The 18824-nt window shown below is 35.6% G+C and overlaps 1 protein-coding gene across 1 annotated transcript in view; it reads left to right on the plus strand.

Annotated features, from left to right (window-relative positions):
* Window positions 1-378: 378 nt before the first annotated feature.
* bi (T-box transcription factor bifid) overlaps window positions 379-18824 on the plus strand; it is a 498179-nt gene continuing 479733 nt past the window's right edge. Inside the window, exon 1 of the mRNA XM_067159519.2 lies at window positions 379-1034. Coding sequence (XP_067015620.2) covers window positions 379-1034 — 656 coding nt within the window. The remainder of the gene's footprint in view (window positions 1035-18824) is intronic.

Below are 18824 nucleotides of genomic sequence, written 5' to 3' on the forward strand. Positions count from 1 at the left end.
GGCTTTGGAGGTTAAACATGTGATACAAATATCGGGTGAGTTTTATTTGAGACATTATTTATTTCACAGCGAACTCCCTTTTTTCAAAGTAACTTTAAGAAGAGTATAGTAAAATTATTAGGCCTATAAAAGACATAATTTATAAAATAAACTAGTCCAATGCAATATTTATGAGTTCGTGTGGAAACTAATTGAAACAAGAGAGTGTGACGCTATTAAGTTCATCTTCCCTTGTCTTGATTCTGTGTGAATTGTGCGTGGTTAAAAAATAAAAGAAGTGGGGCAAAACAAAGAAAGAAAAGAAAGGATTTTTGAAACAAAAACTAGGATTTTTCTTGGAAGAATTAATTTACTAGCAACAGCCAAACTCTTTTCTCCATGAGATTCGAGCAGTCTAGCGTACTTTGCCGTGCAACTTCGGACAGTGTTCAAGCAGCCTCCATGGCTTATCACCCATTTCTGTTGCAGCGCCCAACAGATTTTAGTGTCAGTTCGTTACTTACCGCTAGTGGGGGCGGGGGTGGGGGTGGCGGAGGCGGTGCAAATCCTTCTTCAAGCCCTACAGCAGGTGGTACTCCAGGAAGTGCTGGCGGCACTGGAGGTGCAAACTCTACGGCTGATCCCATATCTCCCGGCAGTGCAGCCGCCCCTCACCACCAGTATTTCCCGGCGGCGGCTCTAGCGGCGGCAGCTGCAAGTTTCGGAGCGGCCGGTGCCGGCCCCGGCGCTTGTTATCCAGGGACTTTAATACCCAAGCTACCGCATCATGCACATCATCCCCCGCCACCCCCTCATCATCACCCCGGCGCGCTGCCCCCAGGACACCCCTACACCACCGCCGAAGACGTCGTCCTAGCTGCAGCGGCCGCCGCAGCTGCCCACCACCACCACCCTGCGATGGTGCGACCCTTGAGGGCCATCCAACCCGAAGACGACGGGGTCGTCGACGACCCCAAAGTGACGTTAGAAGGAAAAGATTTGTGGGAAAAATTTCACAAGCTCGGCACGGAAATGGTCATCACAAAATCCGGGAGGTAAGTCCGCATCTTAGAGTATTTATGTTTCTGTGTAAAACATTGCTTATTTTCGTGATATTTTGGCATTCTGTGCATCCCATGTACAAATATCAACGTACAAATATTTAGTGAAAAATTAGCGAACATTGGAGAGTCTGGATAAATCGCATAAATTATAAAATGCCCGTCTAGGAAACCTCTTAACCATCACCGTTCCAATTACTAAAAATTACTACAGTTTTGTGTAATATCTTCGGAACGAAATAGGACTGTAGACAGTACGAAATACTTAAAAGTGGCACAGTAGCCAGTAGTAAACAATATACTTTTATGGTAACAGTTAATAGGTGGGAAATTATTAAATTAAAAATTTTGAATTAAGAAATAAATGTATCTAGCGGACTAGCATGTCTTATAACTTGAAAATTCATTTCTTTAAGCTGATGTGAAAATTCAAGAATTGTATGTTTAACTCTCAGAGAAATTCTTTTAATCAGGCTTTAGAGATTTCAGTGAAATTCCTTTTACACTCGCTGAATTCCATGTGAAACTGTCAGTAGATGCTCTGATGTTCTTGTATAAAAAAACTCCGAAAGAATTGCTGCAAAGTTGTAGATTCCCCTTACTTAAGTTATTGAAAAAGAAAATATTCTAAATATTCTAAATTCCAACTGTGAACATTTCCAGGGTTTAGTGTACTGTAGAATATAATTAGACCATTTGTATTGTGAAGTTCATAGAGAATATGTTTTTAGGATAACAAAATTAACGTGCAATATCTCGTAGATATTCGTCAGGCGCAAAGGGAAATGTGATTTGATTTTCCATTACTTTTTTCGTAGTTGAACTTTTCTAAATATACGTGAGTTGAGAGAACAAACATTTAGCATTTATTGGTTATTTTTAATTCAAATTGTGACGTGAAAATTCAGTGGTTTTTATATCGTTCATTATACTTAATTTACATTTCTTCAGTAATTAACTGTTAAAGCATTTAATTTAACCGTCAGCTCTAGCAGTGCACAGCAAAGAAAACTGTGTGGTATAGGAAATCTTAAAGATTAATTTCTACAAATTTGCTTTAGAAGTCCGGTGCGGCGAAACCTTGCGAAGTACTTCGGCAGGAGTTTTAAAGTCTTCACGTAATTTGCATGGCAATCATAACGATTAAACAGTCTTTGTGTCTTTGTTGTAAATACCTTTGTTTCAATTCAGTTCGTTGAACGAATCCTGAGGAATATATCCATAAAGTCTACAAAGTTTGTTGGACGTCAGTGAACAGAAGGTTATCTTGAAAGATGTAGGCTAGATTTTCACTCGATAAACTGCTGTGTAGTTCTTAATAGACTACCTCATATTATGATAACAGACATTCAAATATCAGGTCATTTTTCTGCATGTCTGACAGTACTTTTTATATTAGAAACCTCAATGAATTCTATATGGATACGTCAGATATTTAAGATACATCCTCAGTGACTGTCGTGTATTCTCTGTCAATATAGATTTTATCACAGAGCAATTTAATGTCTCTCCTTAATAAGGCCTAAAATATCTCTTTTCTTTTAACTCTTGTAATAAATTCTCGGGTTTCTTCTGCTTCTTCTTACTACAGGTGGTGTGATTATTCGGTAATTCACCCAGGTACAATTTCAAAAAGACTGATGTGACATCACAAGCAAATTCAGAACTTCAGTACTCAAACTGGAGAATCGTAATCTAGATGATACATACAGTAGTTGATATTTTGTAATCCAAATTACGTGTTAAATATACAATTATAATTCTCTTTAAAAACCTGGACTAGCACAATCATTACTATTAAGATACAGTGGCATTAAGTGTTCTCAGAGATGTTTAAAAGCCGGCTGTAGGAATACACCTTTATTTTTTTAACATATATTTCATATCGATGGAATAATATTTCTCCCTTGATCTTCGATTTGACTTTCTCGTAACCATGATTTTTGTTCCCCACGTCATGTGAAGTGGATAGTGTAATCTTAAAAAGTATAATTCACGGCTTCCTTTGATTTTGACTTGCAAAACTATTGTCATGGTTTGTTAGCGTATTCGGAAACAAGTTTCTAAAGTTTCACATCTCGTAGAATTAAATAGAATCAAAGAATTGTCCGCTGATTGCTTGTCAAAAACGAAGTCTCGTTTGTAATGTGCAAAGCTTCTGTTATGCATCACTTTATTGTGTAGTCCCTTCTTCGATGTGTAATCCACATTCGATTTAGCTAAGCATCCACTTTTGCACAGCTCCAAAATCTAAGTGGTCCTAACTTTCATTTTTATCAGTTCAGAGAAAAATACGGTTTGAAATTTTGTATTTTAAATACGGTATTTTATCAAACACTGAATTGTTGACTGTACCTAATATGGCAAAGAATATTCCTTCAAAATTTAAGTTAATATGCACCAATTTATGTGCCCTATTAACCTGTTTCACAATGATTACCTTAAAAAGAAATTGTTTTATTCTGCTTCTGAATGTCCCTTTCTGCACATCCTTCGAAATATTCCGTCCGATAATCTATTGGTGTAATAAGAATCATACTTAGCCGCTTTTGCTGTCTGAAAGTGAAAGAAATCTTGATAGGTGGTGGAAAAGGAAAACATTTCTATTTTATTTCATATGAGGTAGGCCCTAACTTTTATTCCTTCTATGGTGAAATTATTTATGGTATAAAATGCCGTTTTATTTCCAGTAAAGTGATAGTCTTGTTCAGTAAGATATTCTGTCATTCCTACTGTTATACTCAAAACAAAGCCGATATAATTCGAATAATCCTTCCTTCAAGAATAGTTAGCTACTGAGTTAAATTTGTAACAATTGTTTATAACAGAAATTATTGGTATTAGAAATCCGTCTAACAAGAGAACTATTTTATTTTTAATAGCTTAATATCTCACTGGTTTGAACGATGGAATGACGTAAACTATTTTTTTTAAATCCTGTCCCTTAAACTAAATTGTGTACCTTTGTTTCATTATTATTATTATTATTATTATTATTATTATTATTATTATTATTATTATTATTATTATTATTTCTTAAGCGTTCGTGAATTTTTAAGGGCGATATGAATTCGCATCACTGTAATGAAGTACGTTTATGATATGACAGTCGTCTAGACAAAATTAATTGCCGTTCTTATATAGCCTACTTTATTATAGGCATGCATGTTTTCTGATTTACTTTATATCTTTGGTTTGGTTTATTTATCGACAGAAGTCTGAGTGGGTAATTTACAAGTGGGGGAACGATGTGCCTGGTCCTATGGGATTGTGCTTAGAATTCATAATAATCTTACGATGGCTGTGTTGTGGTTTAAAAATAAGCCTTTTACGGTATGTGTTGCACGTAGGAATTGTGTTATTTCAGTCATAAAGAAATAAACCCGGAATTATTAGAGAATAGAAGGTTGTGAGTGACACTGTCGCAAGTTCTTGCCCAATATTTGTAGCGCAGTACCAATAAGCGGGAAATGACGCAGTAGGATTGGAAACATTTTGGTTTATTAGATGGCTCTAAGGCTCTTTCACGCTGGTTTAAAAACAACGCATCAGTGACTTCAGAAGGCTGTGACAAATTTCAGTTGAAGCTAAGTTTTGATTACACGTTAAATATCATGGCCTTGTTTAGATCATGAGTAGTTTGTGTTTCCTTTGCTTAGAAAATACAGTGCCTGTTCGATATTCGATCCGAGTGGCTGGTTTAGAAATGGAGGTAGACATGCTTCGTTTAAAGGAACTAGGCTTAGAATTCATAAATAATCTTACAAAGTCTGTGGTGTTCTTGAAAAATAGGCGTTTTACGGAATGTATTGCAAGTAGGAATTTCGTTCACTTGAGTCATAAAGAAATACACTCTAAATCGTTAGAGGAAAGAAGACTCTGAGAGACATTGTTTCAAGTTTATGGCCGATATTTGAAACAAAGTAGCCTATTACTAATGAGTGAGAAATAACACATTAGTATTGGAAATACTGTAATTTGTTTTAGTAGAAGGCTTTGAGCCCTTCTCATTGCTGTTCTAAAAATGATACGTTAATGAATTCAGAAGGCTGTGAGGAACACTGCTTCAAGTTATTGCCCCAATATTTGTAGTGCAATATTAATAATAGGTAGGAAACGATGCAGTAGATTTGGAAACAAATTTTTAAATACTAGAAAGAGTAGAGCTATTTTAAAAACAGTATAAGCCTATCATTGATTTCAGAGGGCTGTGATAAATCGCCATTGAAGCTTCGGTTTGGTTAAGCGTTAAATCTCATGGCCTTCTTTGATCATTAACTAATTCGTTTTCCTTCACTTAGCAAAATTTCTAATTCCATATTGATTCTTCGTTTGCAGTCTTAGAATATTTCCATTGGGAAGTGAAATTCGCTAGTCAGCTTGTAATTTTTAGTATACAACGTTAACGATGTCTGATGTTTTGCTTCTGACGTGAATGTGGTCAAATTACAACAACAAAATTGATTTTGCCGCTCACTTACTTTTGCCTACTGTATGCGCTAAATTTTTCATCGTCTGACCTTCGAGGTTAAATTTAATTGCGTGCTTTCCTGAGTGTAACAGTGACAAAATACGAATGTAGATGTAGATCTTTATCTCCTATTTGTTCATTTCTTACTGGTTGTTCGTACCTTCTCCTGGCGAACCATTAATTTTCTTCTGATTTTCAGCATGTGGAGAGGACAGTATATATTAAAAATCTTACTTTGTGAGAGAAAAATGCAGATTTCATTTCAAGAAGAAAAGTACTTCAGAAAGGCAATTCAAACTTATACTTTGAATTTCAAATCACGTTGAATTATTTTTTAAAGAAATGTCGATATAATAATAAACTGTATTATAGGACAGGATTGGGTTATTACTGACTTAACATTGATGACTTTCTTTCGAATACGGTGCTTAGCTTGCATGGTGAAATATTTTTGAAAAGATGAATTTCTATTAGGTAAGAATGACAAGCATGAAAAATATTTCCAGAATCCAAGATTCTCAAATGATCTGTCCGCTTTTTCGTTACTATTATTTTCAAGGTGCGATGTCTAAAGTATCATTGTTGTGGAAACAAACTAAAGAACGTTGATATCAGTATCTCTAATAAATTGACATAGAAAATAATGATAGAATATGCAATTTGACATGACTTTTACGTCGATAAATAGATTGTTACCTTTAAAATTTCACGTTGGAATATTACAATGTTTTTGATATGAGTAATTATTGTTGACTCAGAATAAGTTCCTGAATACCAGATTCTGAGATAATATGTCTACTTTTAATATTTCCACTGCATGAAACTGAAAGAAACTGTAGTGAAAATAAAATTTATATTAGCAATCGGTAACAAACAATATCACTAAAAGATTTACAGAGGGCCATGGAAATAAAGCGACTTCTATATGCTAGCGTGTTCATGAACTGTACGAGTTATACAGTAGGCCATGAATACATTGTAGCCTGTTAAGGTATGTTTGTAAATCTTCTTGGACTATGATATTTTATTTTATTTCGATGGAAACAATGGTATCTTAAATGATCGGTAACGAATTTCTTATCAGTGAACTCGCCGTTGAACGCTTACCAAATCCAGCCCGAAATTCTCGCCTTTTAAGCTATTCTTAGATTGAATTTCACATGAAAAAGCAGCGCCTCTTTGCTGAACTAGAGATCGTTTTGAGTATGCAATCTGAGGGTTCTTGTTTTGTAAGTGAAAGACATTGCTGTCATCAAAATCACGCTCTTATATGGCTAATTATGGCCTGGTCTTCCCGCTGTCATACTGAGCTATTTTGCCTTAAGTTATAGTTATACTTAAATTTCCGGCGTGGATTCTCCTTCACTCCTTATGATATGATAACTTTATGCCACAGTGTTTTCCGCATAGATTACAAAATTGTTGTCGAAATCAGATCATCAACGATTCTCATGGTTTTCTTGGGAAAATGAACATCCTTTTTCCATTTCAATGTCATTGGAAGCCGGATAATTTCTATCATTGTACTTGATGATAAAACAATATTTAGCACTTTAATAAAGCTTGAGCAAATAAACACATTCACTGGCTTTCTTGATCTCATTTTAGAAAAACGTACTTGCATTTGTTTTTAAATCAACTTTTCGTAGAATGGAATTCATCCACCACTTATCACTTTATATTTGTGAGTAATTAACACGCCGCTTCCATATTCAAAATTCAAGTATTTGAGTCTTACAATAAAATACGCTTGTGGTTTTTAGTGATGCTGTTGAAATTCCATTATTAGATACAACCTTGTTGTTGCAAAATAATTTCCTAAAGAGGATTAGTCTGCTACCTCATAGGCCTATTCTTATTAAAGAAATGTGGGGCGATTAAGTATGAGTGAAGTTATTGTTGCCTCTCATTCTTCCCTCAGGGAGTTGGAACTAAGATGTTTTACGTAATTCACTGTCAATTTTAAATAACCGTTTATACGATATTTGCGAGGAAAAATTAAGTATTCCTCTTTGAGTACAGCAGGGGAATTTGAGAATTACAAATGCATAGGTAAGCTCATTTATTCCTATTCGTTCTGTATGAAATATTTTAATGGCATTAAAATACATTTCTATCACACTGATTCTCTTAGCGGACGGTACACTTTGTTCTAGCCAGCTATCTCTTGCGGATTCCGCACCCCACCCACAATCCACCGACCAACTTGAGAGAAATTTCAGATGGATGGTCTTTCCCTATTTAAATAAAGCAGTCTGAAATTAATTAGAATTTCTACTTACATTGACTATGTTCTATACTAAACTTACAATAAATCGTCTGATTTTTGACTTAGCACCTCATAATAGCTCAATTCTGATGTATCAGAAAGTCTAACTTCAATAATGAGAAGAAAGGGAAAAGCTGTTGGTTTTTTAAATTCTCATGCGATATTACTCTGAATTACGTCCGTCTATTTGTTCATATTACAATTTAGTTAGTTTATAGGCGAATGTGTAATGGAGGAAACAGTCTTGCAAGATTTAGAGGCTGTCAGCAATGGGCGATGTAAACAATACGCTAAGATATTTATCTTGCAATATTATTTGAGGAGAACTAACATCTATTCCTCAGATAAATATAATAGGCCTACTTAATGATTCTCACAAGATCCTGGTGTTTGTATTTGAGAACATAAAATCATATAAAGAGGTACATAAGTGCATTTGCATGTGCAGTGCCCTTGTGAGTCCGAAGTTCGAAATAATGCAAGCGATGTATGAAGTTCCACCTTTCAAATGTAAATCGTCTTCTTACACGTAACCACTATTACAGTAGAGGAGAGTCGTATAATATGGAATACCATTTACTTTTGGCAGTATAACTTCTTACCGAAATCAGTTATGAAATATAAATAAATATGGTTTGAAAATTCAAATAATTAGCCAAGATTCTCTATATTTTTAAATTGTAAATTGTTAATGTCCTCACGTCAAAATTATTTCTTTCAAGAAGTTGCACTTGGTGGGTAATACGGAATAGTCGGCTAATACGGAATAGTAGGGTAAATAATATGTAAATTAAAATACAACTTCAATAAATTAATTCAGTTATATTTAAGGAACGTTCTTACAGGTGGACGTACAGAAATTTTAAAAATCGAAAGAATAAAATTGGTAATTAACTTAAATGATAATCTGTATAAACTAATTATTCAGAGTTTTCTTTTTTACAGTCACTTGTTCATTCAGTGACAAAAGTCACAGATGCAGAAACTGAGATCTATAGGTAATTAAATGTTATAATATACCAGGATTAATGCAATTAATTTTAATTAATTTTAAACGTCATTTTACTTTGAAACTAAAACAGTATTCCATATATCCCGACATACCGTGTTTGAATTGAATAATTCGTCATACCCTAAACTTTGCACAACAAGGAAGTTACACTGGTGTAGCAATATAAGCAACTCTTGTACAATATGTAGCATTGGATTTCCCAGGACTAAACTCAGTTTTGGTAATTAATACAAGCTTTAAAGGAATTACTTGCAAAAGCTTTTCAAATATGAAAATATGCTCCACGCACTAACCTCACTCACGAGCATGTCTAAACTGAATACAAAGCATCATGAGAACATTTACCATAATTCGACGAGTTTCCACCTGAGAGCAGTACCTTACAGGCAAGATATTGTGGTATTCCATATTGGCCGACTATTCCATATTACCCGATTCCCCTCTACATGCAGTATTTTATGCCAATATTACAGGTATAATTATTTTTTGTGGCCTCCTGTCAAAATCTCACGAGGTTGCAGGAAATTACAAAGAATAAGATGGAGAAACAAAAAATTTGTAAAAGGGACTCTTCCTTTCTTCAAATTCCTTCCTTAAATTCTATCACAATTTCTTCTCATTTTTGCTCTTTATTTCAATTTGGGTCACTATGTTCAGCTGAATAACTACTTCAGCATATTGGATATGCATTCATCTTCTTCTTCATCCATTGCCTTTGATGTTCCACCAGTATTCATTCATTTGGCTGCGTATTTCTTTACTTCCTTCGTCCAAAACAAACTACATTTGGAAGTTTTCTTGCAACTTTCATTCATCATTTTCGATTAACAATAACAATAATAGTAAAAAATTGGAAGGATTCCAAGGTAGGAAGGGAAAAAATAGGCTCAAAATGGTCCAAAGATAGGAAAAGGAGACATAGTGAGATGATGGAGTAATGGAGGAAGAAAAAATAACAACGAAGGATGAAGCATCGAAATTATCACGTAGTCTCTGGAAAATCCTAACGGAGATATAATAATAATAATAATAATAATAATAATAATAATAATAATAATAATAATAATAATAATAATAATAATTGTCCTGACAGAGCAATAAATAAATACTTGATTTTGTTACAAGAATATACATATTGATGCTTAAAGATAAAATGTACGCCTGTAATGTTAAAAGGTTTCTAACTGATGGAATACAGGAGATGTCGTAAGATAGATATAGAAGTTTTCAGTGAATGGATAACGCAATTAATGGTAGGTTGGTTGGTTCTGTCTCGATGTTCAGGCTATCAGTTAAAGGAATAGTTCTTCATAATGAAACTAAACTTAACGCTCATTTATTTACAATCTAAGAGCAATAATTTTCGATCACATAAGTTTACTCACGCATTAATAACTCGTTCTTCTCATAAGTCAGTTTGTTAACCGAAGCAATACACACCTTATAACTTAGAAGCAGAAGCGATTCGTAACAGTTTCACAGTTCATAAGAAAGGGTAGGAATATACTGACCAGTGATACCATATTACGAATTCCTGCTAAATTTCAAAGAAGCGCCAACGAGGCCATTGAATTGTTCTTCAGATTTCAGTTAGTACATGGAAATGATAATTCTGATTCCCGACACCCTTTTCAGGCTGTCGAACCCAAGACACAAAGAATATTGAAATTTCAAGACTGCCTTGTACTCGAGATAGGCCTATACTTTCAACGTCGAACCCACGTTTGTTCCGCTCTTGACATACCTTCGGCCGTTACTATACGTACTGAACAAGAATCTCATTCGTTGAAAATTTATTTCTCATACACAATTTTGGAAACACTATGAAAAATAGGAAAACAGTTAATTAGACATGTTTTGTTCTATAAGAATATTCTCTGATTCTGTCAAATTATCTACTTTAACATCGTGCGTAGTGTATGTACATACGTTTATGTTGCGTATTAATGAACTGTTTTCTTTTCAGGTATGTTCTAGATATTTTAACACTCAAAAGCATTGCTTCAATCCTAACAAAAATAAATCTTGCTATTTCACGTTAGAATGTCAATTTCGGAATAAATATAAAACATCAAATCGAGAATGTTACAACTTCTGATAATTATAATCTTCATCGTGACTCATTATATTTCAGGTCGCTAAATGAAACTTTCGTGAAGGACTTCATAGCCTCGAGAAATAGTGAAAACATTTCATGATCCGCGAGTGATAAAATTGAGTCCTCTCTTAAAATTTGATATTTATTACGTACTGCTATGGTTTTTCAGCTTTCAATCTGCAAATCTCTACGAATTAACTAAGCGATTCTACAAGCCTCTGTTTGCATCTCTAGCACTGCAGCATTGTTTAGTTAACACACCTTCTTGTGTTTAAACCATTAAGAACTGAGTCTTACCATCGCCATCTTGGTCCCCTTTTGTAGAATAACTAAGAATTTCATCAAGAGATCTCGTATGAAACAGAAACCTGATTTTACAGCAGAGCTGAGAAACTAACCTAGGGTTGAAAATGGAAAAAAATGTGCTAATTATAATTTATGAATTAAGTTAGATAATAAATATATTGATTAGAACAAAACAGAAATTTTGTTCTCTTAAGATTGTTATTTTACGCTTACGAGGTATTTGTGGAAAAGTGTCTTACTATACAACATATGAGAGGGAGGTGCTGGTTCATTTTCGAGTTCTGTTGTACATTTTGTTGGGTGGTCTCCATAGAACGATCCGGAGAATTCGTATAGCCGCAACGAAATAATAATAAAACAATATTTCGGAAAAATTGCAGATACGAAGAATTGATTCCTAAGTGACGATATAAAGGTGTACATTATATTTTTGAGGTGTTCTATTAGTTTATCACTGTCTCTGTATTGAGGGTTGTTCTGCGTGATTTCCGATAAACGAGAATGTTGGCTGGGGAAACCTGAGGGTAAGGCGTCGGACAGCTCGGCTAAGCAGAGTATTCTGAGCTGTCATCGGAGAGATGGCTTGGAATTATGTTAGTAGACGAATAAGTTTGAGTGGTGTTTTTAAAAGTAGGAAGGATCATAATATCGTATTTGAAGAAACCAAACTTCGTATCTTCCAATGCTTTTCCTAACCATTATTTTCCATAAGCCACATACGCATATTTAGTCCATCAGACCAATTTTCGTTGTGTTCATTTTCTTAGGCAGGTGTGTTAACACAAGAACGCTCAACCTAGGTCAGTTTGACCGAGCTGAAGTTGAAAAGTTTATTTTAACTTTTGAAGTTGATCTAGGAGTACTTAATTTCTTGACTTTTACTCACTTTGCAAATATTTCATTATTACAAAATCTAAAGTTTATAAATACCGAACTTTTCGAAAGGAAAAAATAGCAGTTTACTTATAACGCCCAACAAGGGTCATTTTGACCCACATCTTTGTAAGTGATTTAAGTTTTGCTGTTGGCATCTGTGATTGTGAAATACTACGCGTCACGCATTTACTCAGTCAACAATGGCATTAGAAAAGCAACAATGCTTCTACTTATTTGTTGTTGTTTGCCATGATTTGATCATTGTATGCTTCTCTTGAGAGCTTTTTGTAAAGATGTAAAACGTTTGCGTGAAGATGAAATTCTGGAAGAATTACAAAATATTATGGAGGGAGAATCTGATGGAGGAAATGTAAGTTCGGATGAATCAGATGAGACTTCCAGCAGATGAAGCATCCAGTGACTCTGAATGCGACGAAATGGTATGCACAACAAATGAATATAAATGTGTATGTAAGACTATCACGAACGATACAGTAACATAACGAAATTTTTAAAAAAACATGAGTAAATCTCTCTTTCTCACTCTCTTCATAGTAATTTTCTTTTTTTCTCCCCAATTCATGGATGTAAATTGAGTATTTGCTGACTTTTGGTTAGTATTTCTAATATACTTGTATTGTTGTAGTTTATGAAGAAGCTACTCATTGTTGCTTTTATTATGGCTAGATCACCAATGAATATTGCTGTTCGTAAATAATAGTTCTTTAATTTAAAAATGATACACCAACATTTTATAGCTTGGGTCAAATCGACCCAGGTTGGGCGTTAAAGGCAAACAGAAAAGCCGGACATTGGAGGAAAATGAACCTTACCGTACTGTAGGACGTATTTACGCACTCCTGCCGTATGATGCATTTAAGGTTAGTTTTCCTTTACACTTCCGCATGGCAAAATGAACACAATGAATATTGTTCTGTTCGACTGCATATAAATGTGCGGCTAGGAGGCGTGATCAGTCTTAAGGAAAATAGTGAATATGAAAAGCATTGTGGAACACGAGGTTTTGTTTTTTCACCTACGATATGACGAATTCCAGACGATAAATTGGAAAAAATACTCGTTTATAGGATGATAATTTACCGAGGGAGTTGTTTGATAAATTTACAACTTCTTGGATATCATTTAAGAGGTGAACAAATGATAGGGAAACTGCTAAGTCGATGACAGCCTTACATATAGACCAGTGGTGCTTAAGGTGAAAGTTACATATTTTTATATTATATTGGCAGTTTTACCCGTTCTCAACTCGAAAATTTATAGTGTAAATGAACGAATGTAGAACATGAAATTCCATGGTTCACTGCTTTATCGTGCCGAAAAATAACGCGTTGAGCGTCATTTCTTATGGGAAGATTTATTTGTCACAGCCGACTTCTTTGTTTTACCGTCATCGGTAGTCCATTATCACTAAATCAAATTTTCTCTACATACAATGCTGTTATTATTATTTCCTGCAGGAGGTACTTAGAGCAAATATATATATATTTACAGTTCACATTGCAAGTCACGTAAATTTGAGCATGAGGAAAGAATGCGACCACAAAATTGAATCTTTAGTATTATTAGTAAATTAATATAATAATAGCCGTACTAACCCTTATTGAACAGCTCATAACCATAGCGTTGGCAGGAGAAGTTAATTGGACACCGCTGTGTTGACATGAAAGACCTTGTCGTATACCCAAATGGCACATTTCCGGTCAATTAATAACGTCAAAAAACAGTAACCTTTCATGGACTTAGGGCTACATCAACGTGAATAACTCCATTATAATAGCTCGCACAGTGAAAATAAAATATATTAAATTCCCTTTTTTTTTTTTTTTTGATAGAACTCATCTCCGGTATTATTCCTCGTACGATAAAAACGCATGAGAGTTAAAAGATCTGAAATTAAATTTGCACAACTTTTGCTAAGTGTGTGTTTATTTTACGATAAAGTAGAAGCTAATATTAACGGGGTCTGCGGGGTCTTGCATTCCGAAGATGGGTTCGAACCCGGTCGTTGGCAGCCCTGAAGATGGTTTTTTTCGTGATCTCCCGTTTTCAAACCAGGCTTCTTAATGAAGTTCACGGTCGCTTCCTTCCCACTTCTATACCTTTCGTATCCCATCGCCACCATAAGACCTATTTGTGCCGGTGCGACGTACAGAAAAGAAACCGGGAACTTTGGCATTTCCTATTTTACTTTCCTGCTACGCCCCTGGATACTAAACAAATAATATATCGCGTGTTAAGAAACAATACCACGTATCTGACAATGCTTTTCCTGTCCATTATTTCCTTAAGAATGTTTACGCCTAACAGCGCGTGTGTAAAGAAAAATTAAGCTTGTCGTACATACTATAGGGATGTGTGTTTGCATAACGTATTTACGCACTCCTATGTGTGTTTGAATGACGTATTTACGCACTCCTAAAGTATAATGCATTTAAGGTTCATTTTCCTTTACACATTAGCATAGGAAAATGAACACTATGAAAATTGTTCTAGTGGACTGCATCGAATATCCATATGCGGCTGGGAGCCTTGACTAGTCTTAAGGAAAATAATGCATAGGAAGAGCATTGTCAGATACGTGGTATTGTTTCTTAACCCGCAATTTAGCCTTAGCCTCTTCCTATTTCTTGAAGGATAGTATATTTTTTAATTTGCCTCTTGATACAGATCAGAACAAAATGCAGTTCCCACCCAAGTCTTAGTCTCCTGTCTGACAATACGCAAGCTGGTCCATTGAGGAAAGCTACGGCAAAGTAGCTCACACGACATGAAGCCTTGTACGCCGCATTAGGCGCCGCCATAGGTTCGTGTGCGTTCCCTATAACCGCATATCGAATCCCACTATCGGCAGCCCTGAAAATGGTTTTCCGTGGTTTCCCATTTTCACACCAGGCAAATGCTGGGGCTGTACCTTAATTAAGGCCACGGCCGCTTCCTTCCAACTCCTAGGCCTTTCCTATCCCATCGTCGCCATAAGACCTATCTGTGTCGGTGCGACGTAAAGCCCCTAGCAAAAAAAAAAAAAAAATAACCGCATAAACTTTCATGGTGATTTTACAGGGAGCTAACCAACCTCCGCACTGACGCCACTCTATAACCGCCCTTCTAATAGGACTGGTGTCATTCCCAAGATTTGGCACAGTTCTCTACCAGCAAAATAGTTCAAATGACATGATTTGCTGTTGATTTCATGTTTTATTTTCTGCGTAGACACTTTGAAACGTTCAAGAACACAAACATTACTGGCTGAAGATATTGTCGTTTTCTTAAACGACACGGGAAATCTCTCTTTGCATTATCCAAGCTCAAGTGTTTTATCAACTGATAGTCTATTTTTCACTAGTGGTACCCATGCGTTTCGCTACACGTAAAACTCGCTTAAGAGAACATTTCAACGAGAATTATGTACTATCCGCGTAATTTGGCGTGCTACATAACAATATTTTTAAAATGCGTTCTTGAAATTAAAGGGTCCAATAACATCATTTCATTACATGGCGCCCGCAATGAGGGGCGCTTGCCCTCCCCCCCTCCCTGGAATTCTAAAAAGGTTGATGTTCAATTGTTTAATATCATACCTGATTATTTTATAAACTAAACTTACTGGCAGTCATCTAGCATCTGTTATAACCGGAAATTTCTGTAAACAGTTTAATGTTGCTGACGTTATATTGGTTTTTATATTCAAGATAATTGTTAATGTGCCCCCCCCCCCCCTGGAAAAGATCTTGCGGGCGCCCATGTTTCATTAACTTCTATATTACTTTAAGTAAGTTATCAGTACATATTGTAAGTTACCCTTTGTTTGTTAGGATATGGGTGCAATATGTTTTTTCTAAACATTTTTATTTTATACCTTGGGAAGAAAACTTTCTTACTCCATGAAATAATGCTTACCTTTCTGTGCTTAGCCTAATCTGCTTTCCTTCAAAACCCTAATTTTTAATCTATCTTGGTTCCCTCGGGAAGATTTGGAAATTTTAAGACTCCGACTTTCACGACCGTTAAATGACATTAGCCCTCTCATACATGAATTACTGTTCGTTTGCGTTTGGTGACAAAAAACACTCCTACACGATGTTGTTTACCGTAATGTAATATATAATCGAATTTAAGTGAATACTACTCTAAGTTTTTAACATGCAAAGACCGATCATTACTGCCTTCTGACCATGCTTACGTATTGCAAAGCGCAAGTATACTTGTAAGACCGTAGATCTGTAATTTCTGTGTAGTTGACAGGAGAGGTACTCCTGCTCTGTGCTAACTAGATGGGGAGCGTCCACGGAAAATGGACGATGGTTGGCATGCATGGATTTTGAAGGAGAGGAAGTAATAATAATCTTCTTCTTCTTCTTCTTTTCCTACCGCTTTTCCCACACCTGTGGGGTCGCGGGTGCGAACTGCGTCGCACATGTGGATTTGGCCCTGTTTTACGGCCGGATGCCCTTCCTGACGCCAACCCTCTACGGAGGGATGTAAGCACTATTGCGTGTTTCTGTGGTGGTTGGTAGTGTAGTATGTTGTCTGAATATGATGAGGAGAGTGTTGGGACGGACATAGACACCCAGTCCCCGAGCCAGAAGAATTAATCAGAAGCGATTAAAATCCCCGACCCGGCCGGGAATCGAACCCGGAACCCTCTGAACCGAAGGCCAGTACGCTGACCATTCAGCCAACGAGTCGGACAGAGGAAGTAATAATAATAATAATAATAATAATTATTATTGTTAGTAAAATTATTATTAACAAATACATCGCAAATGGAAAATATCCCGATGTGAATGGTCACTTTCAATAGCGTAATAATAAAGTAAAGTTAACATAATTATCCAACAACAAACGAACGAACAAACAAACAAACAAACAAACAAACAAACAAACAAAGAGAACAACGAGCAATTCCATAGAAAGAAAATATTACAAGAAATATTGCTAGTTTAACTTTATAAATCTAGCATCATCATATACAAATTCACACACAATTTAAGTATTTCCAGTATTTAACACTACGGCTTATAATTCTATAGGTTGAACTTACTACTAGCTTAACATTACAAGTTATAGACTAATAAAGTAAGGTTTATACATAATTACCTAACAACGACAACAACAACTACTAGGAGAACCTTCGGATGTAGGACTGTTTTGCCGTCTGTTATATAAAAAACAAGGCACTGATATATGTGTTTGACTGTGAAACTGAATAGGTGATAGAAAAATGTACTGTTGAGATTAAAAATAAATATGTACTGTATGAGAACTCCAACGACCTATTATGCACGGGAGGGTTAAAATATATATATTTTGGGGGGATGTTATTTTAGTGATAAAAGGTCATATTTGATTATATTATGAGCATGTTTGTTCAAATTTAGGCGTTTTTTTAAGTTACATGTTATCCGTGTCGATTTTCAAACATAGGATTTCAAAATACTGTAGTAGATCGATTTTTCTTTGTTTCGCTAATACAGATAGGTAGCAGGTTTAGACGACAGGATTCCGAGAAAGAAACGTTCTACTAACGTACGCCTACAAGTACCAAAACCAAGCTAATACCGGTACTTCATTTTTTTAAGGAAAACAAAATGAAAACTGCACCTAGGACAGTGATAATGAATGTATAAAATTTTAATTTAATTACCTACTCCTCGGGCCTTGTCTTTCTGACAATTGTATCCCAATCTTCATGATCTTTAGCACGCTTCCTCCATCTTCTTATTCCCATCTTTCTTAAATCCTCCTCCACATCATCCATCTATCTTTATCGAGGTCTTCCTTTCCATCTTTTGTCACCTGTATTTCCTATCATCTGGCGTTCTCTCTACATGTCCCAACCACCTTAATCTGTTACTTTTTATTTCAGATACAATATTTGGATGTCTATAGAACTCTTCCAGTTCTATGTTTTTCCTTATTCTCCACTGTTCCCTTCATTCACTGGACCAAACATTTTTCTCTCCCATCTGTTCAACAGTTCTTCATCTGCTCCGGTCAGAACCATCAGTTATCACTGGTCGTATTACCGTTCGATAAACTTCAGTCTTCTGCTAAGGCTGCGAGATCTGAACACTTTTAGTAAAGCTAAGTAAGTCCTGTTACTTGCAGCAATCCTCGCTTTTATTTCCTCCTTCATCTCATCATCTTTCATCACTAGCACTTCTAAATACTTAAAACTTTTCACACCTTGCTTATTTTATCCCATTTAATTTTATGAGTTTATCTGCCGTAACTATGGTCCTCTTAGATGAAAATAAGTACTGAGTTTTGGCATTACTCACCCTCATTTCCAACTGAAGTCGACTGCGAGAAGAAACAGATCTACTCTTCTGCAGTTTCTTATGACAATCTGTGTGAAGTCACCGTTCCTCCTCTGTGTTCGAAGTTCCTCCTTACGTTTAAATAAAGAGTACTTATGCAAGATCGCCTAAAAGGGTCAATATATAGATATTTTGATGAACCGTTCTTATGGACATGACCTTAAGGAACTTCCTTAAATGGAAAAAATAAATGTTTTCCAAAAAGATCTTCTTGTGGCAACCCATGGCTGTGGTAATTTGTACTAAGTGAATAAATGAATTACTTCCAGCCAGTAATGATTGTTTTAAATGTAAAGCAAGCACAACAGGATTATTTTCCAAAATAGATTTGGTGTCAGTCTCAAAATAAGTTTCTCGACTTCAGCGGGAAGAAAATCTTACACGTTTCGTTCTGTAACAACCTATACAGGG

This window comes from Anabrus simplex, chromosome X (genome assembly GCF_040414725.1).
Source record: "Anabrus simplex isolate iqAnaSimp1 chromosome X, ASM4041472v1, whole genome shotgun sequence".
Classification (NCBI taxonomy): domain Eukaryota; kingdom Metazoa; phylum Arthropoda; class Insecta; order Orthoptera; family Tettigoniidae; genus Anabrus; species Anabrus simplex.